This window comes from Miscanthus floridulus, chromosome 11 (assembly GCF_019320115.1).
Source record: "Miscanthus floridulus cultivar M001 chromosome 11, ASM1932011v1, whole genome shotgun sequence".
NCBI lineage: Eukaryota > Viridiplantae > Streptophyta > Magnoliopsida > Poales > Poaceae > Miscanthus > Miscanthus floridulus.
Window position 1 is genome coordinate 34,285,891 of NC_089590.1, and position 3,147 is coordinate 34,289,037.

At 46.6% G+C, this 3,147-nt stretch overlaps 1 protein-coding gene across 1 annotated transcript; it reads right to left on the minus strand.

Moving 5' to 3' along the window:
• Nucleotides 1–1,242: 1,242 nt before the first annotated feature.
• LOC136491779 (monooxygenase 1-like) lies at nucleotides 1,243–1,761 on the minus strand. The gene has a single exon (XM_066488014.1). It carries the CDS (start codon nucleotides 1,759–1,761, stop codon nucleotides 1,243–1,245), a length of 519 nt encoding a protein of 172 aa, XP_066344111.1.
• Nucleotides 1,762–3,147: the final 1,386 nt, after the last annotated feature.

Sequence of the window (3,147 nt, forward strand, 5' to 3'; positions counted from 1 at the left end):
TATCGGGACGTGTGAATAAATAACCATCCGTACTAGTTGACCTTGCTTACGTGATCATCTCGGCGAGCATTTCTCCACCGGACAGCACCGTACTTGGTCAAGGAAGAGCTCCGATTCTATGAGGAAGGGAACACGGTCTCCCACGACCGTTGTCGCTCTCCCTCGTAGAATCAAAGCTCCTCCTTGATGTCCGTTACCGCTCGACAGAGAACATGCTTGCCGAGCTGAACACGGTCCGCAAGTTCAACTAGTACGGATTTTCTATAATTTTCTAACTATTTTCTAAGTTTTTATTTATATATACTACGTTTAGGTACGGTGATTGACAGACTACTACGACGATATCGGGACATGTGAATAAATAACCATCCGTACTAGTTGACCTTGCTTACATGATCAGCTCGGCGAGGATTTCTCCACCGGACGGCACCGTACTTGGTCAAGGAAGAGCTCCGATTCTACGAGGAAGGGAACACGGTCTTCCACGACCGTTATCGCTCTCCCTCGTAGAATCAAAGCTCCTCCTTGACGTCCGTTACCGCTCGGCAGAGAACATCCTCGCCGACCTGAACACGGTCCGCAAGTTCAACTAGTAAGGATTTGCTATAATTTTCTAACTATTTTCTAACTTTATATTTATATATACTTTAACCTTCTTTCATGTAAATATGCAAGCTTAAAGTGATTTTGAGCTCAAATTGCTTACAAATGAAAAAAACCACAATAAAGAACCATAAATATATATAGTGAATAAAATGGCATAAGAAAATGGTAAAAAATGAGAGTATGAGATTGGTAACCTTTACAACTGAAGAATCGACGGAGGAATCGAAGAATGGATGGAGGAACAATGGAGGGAGGGAGGAAGCAAGAACACTACTGCAGTGAGCTTCAAAATGTGCTGAGCTTGGGCTCGGGGAGGAAGGAGGAGACGGCCGATTTATAAAGGGAGAACATTTAGTCCCGGTTGATAGATCCAATCGGGACTAAAGGTAACTTTCCAACCCCGGGCGCAGCCACGACCCGGGAGTAGACCTTTACTCCCGGTTGGAGCCACAAACCGGGAGTAAAAGTATACCTTTAGTCCCGGTTGGTGGCTCCAACCGGGACTAAAGGTCCCTGCCACCTCTGTCTGGCGCAGTAGCCGTTGGGCAGGGACCTTTAGTCCCGGTTGGAGCCACCAACCGGGACTAAAGGTATTTCTAGTCCCGGGGGCAAAAAATTCCGGGACTAGAGCCCATTTTAGCCGAGGATTAAAGGTCTGTTCTCTACTAGTGCTAGCTTCAAAGCCAGCCACTTGGTTTGCAGCATTCTCCCCATGGCGAAGGCCTCCAACGACAGCCTCACCACCCTCAGCCTCCTCTCCCTGACGTACTCCCCAATGGCCGTCGCCGCACCGACGATCATCGTCTTGTCGCACGGCTCATCAGCACGGCCGCCACTCCCGGCGATGGATCGCGCCAGCGACCGGGCAAGCACGAGGGCGTCCTCCATCGCCACCGCGCCTCCCTGGCCAATGTAGGACCCCATGGTGTGCATGGCGTCGCCGGCAACCGTCACGGTGCCCTTCCGGAAGCCGGCGAACGCGACCTGCCACGGCGGCCGGTACCACACCTTGGTGGTGACGACCAGTGACTCGGGGTCGGAGTTCTGGATCATCTCGAGGATCTCGGCGGGGCACTGCACGCCTTGCAGCTTCTGTAGCACGAAATCCCTCGTGGCACGCACGTCCCTGGTGACACTTGCATCTGCATGCAACATGGGAGGAAGAAGACGGCGGCGCCGGTGTCACGGAAGGCGAACGGACGCGGCGCGAGGTCGAAGAAGAGGGCGGCGGTGTTCGACGAGGAAGAAGACGAGCAGATCGATCTGCCAGGCGCTGGAGGTTATATAGCAGAGGAGAATTACTCCCGGTGCCAGCCACCAACCGGGAGTAAAAACCCTTTACTCCCGGTGCGTATTACCAACCGGGAGTAAAGGTGCCTTTACTCCCGGTGCGTGTTACCAACCGGGAGTAAAGGTATACCTTTACTCCCGGTTGGTAACACGCACCGGGAGTAAAGGCTTTTTTTGGCGGGCCACGAAACTGCAGCCCACCTTTACTCCCGGGTGGGCTTCCCACCCGGGAGTAAAGGTGGCCTGCAGTTTCGTTTCCCGCCTGTTTTAAGCAATAGTCTTGTTAAATACAATAGAAATGCAATAGTTTTTATTAAATACATAGTAAATTAAATAAAAGGCATAAAATTATTTTGTTAAAAATATGAATTTTATTTTTGTTTATTGCACATAGGAAAAATCGATAACCTAACTTTTTTTATTTTTTGTTAGAATTATAAAACATAATGTAACTAATATTTATTATTTCGTTAATGCAAAAATGTAGTGTTTAATTAAAATTATTAAAATTATTGGTTTTGGACAGGAAATTTGTTTTCACATCATTTTAACGTTAATATTTTAATTTTTCATCACTCAGTATCCTAATTTACCTTTTTGAGAGAGAAATCCCACCAAATCAAACATTGATTTAATTTGAAATATGACATAATAAACATCTGAATTCACAATTATTACATAATATCTCAAACACACACTATATTAAATCACTATATCATCAAGTGGGCACAGCAGTGAACTTTTTCTTTACGTATGTCCCTTGGTTATGATCGCTTCGTAACCATGGAGTGTCCTCATCATTTACCAAGATGCTAGGGTCTTTGTTCACTTTGAAGGGCGGAATTCGGTCATCCTTTTCATATTCTTCTGACATGTCCGACTTGTCCTCAATTCCCACGATGACTCTTTTCCCTGAAAGAACTATGTGGCGCTTTGGCTCTTTGGTTGAGTCATTATCGTTTTTCCCTCTTTTTGGTTTGGTAGACATATCATTGACATAGAACACCTGATTCACATCCTTGGCAAGGACGAATGGTTCGTCTTTGTACCCAATATTACTAAGGTCTACTGTTGTCATTCCATACTCGTTGTCTACTGTTACTCCGCCTCCGGTCACCTTGACCCATTGGCACTTGAACAATGGGATCTTCAAAGTAGGTGCATATTCTAGTTCCCATATTTCATCTATGCGTCCATAATATGTCTGCTTATTCCCATTCGGGTCTGTGGCATCTATGCGGACACCACTGT

What these genes read in the sequence shown, in the direction of transcription:
- LOC136491779 (XM_066488014.1), bottom strand. Translation starts at nt 1,761, where the DNA reads ATGTTGCATGCAGATGCAAGTGTCACCAGGGACGTGCGTGCCACGAGG.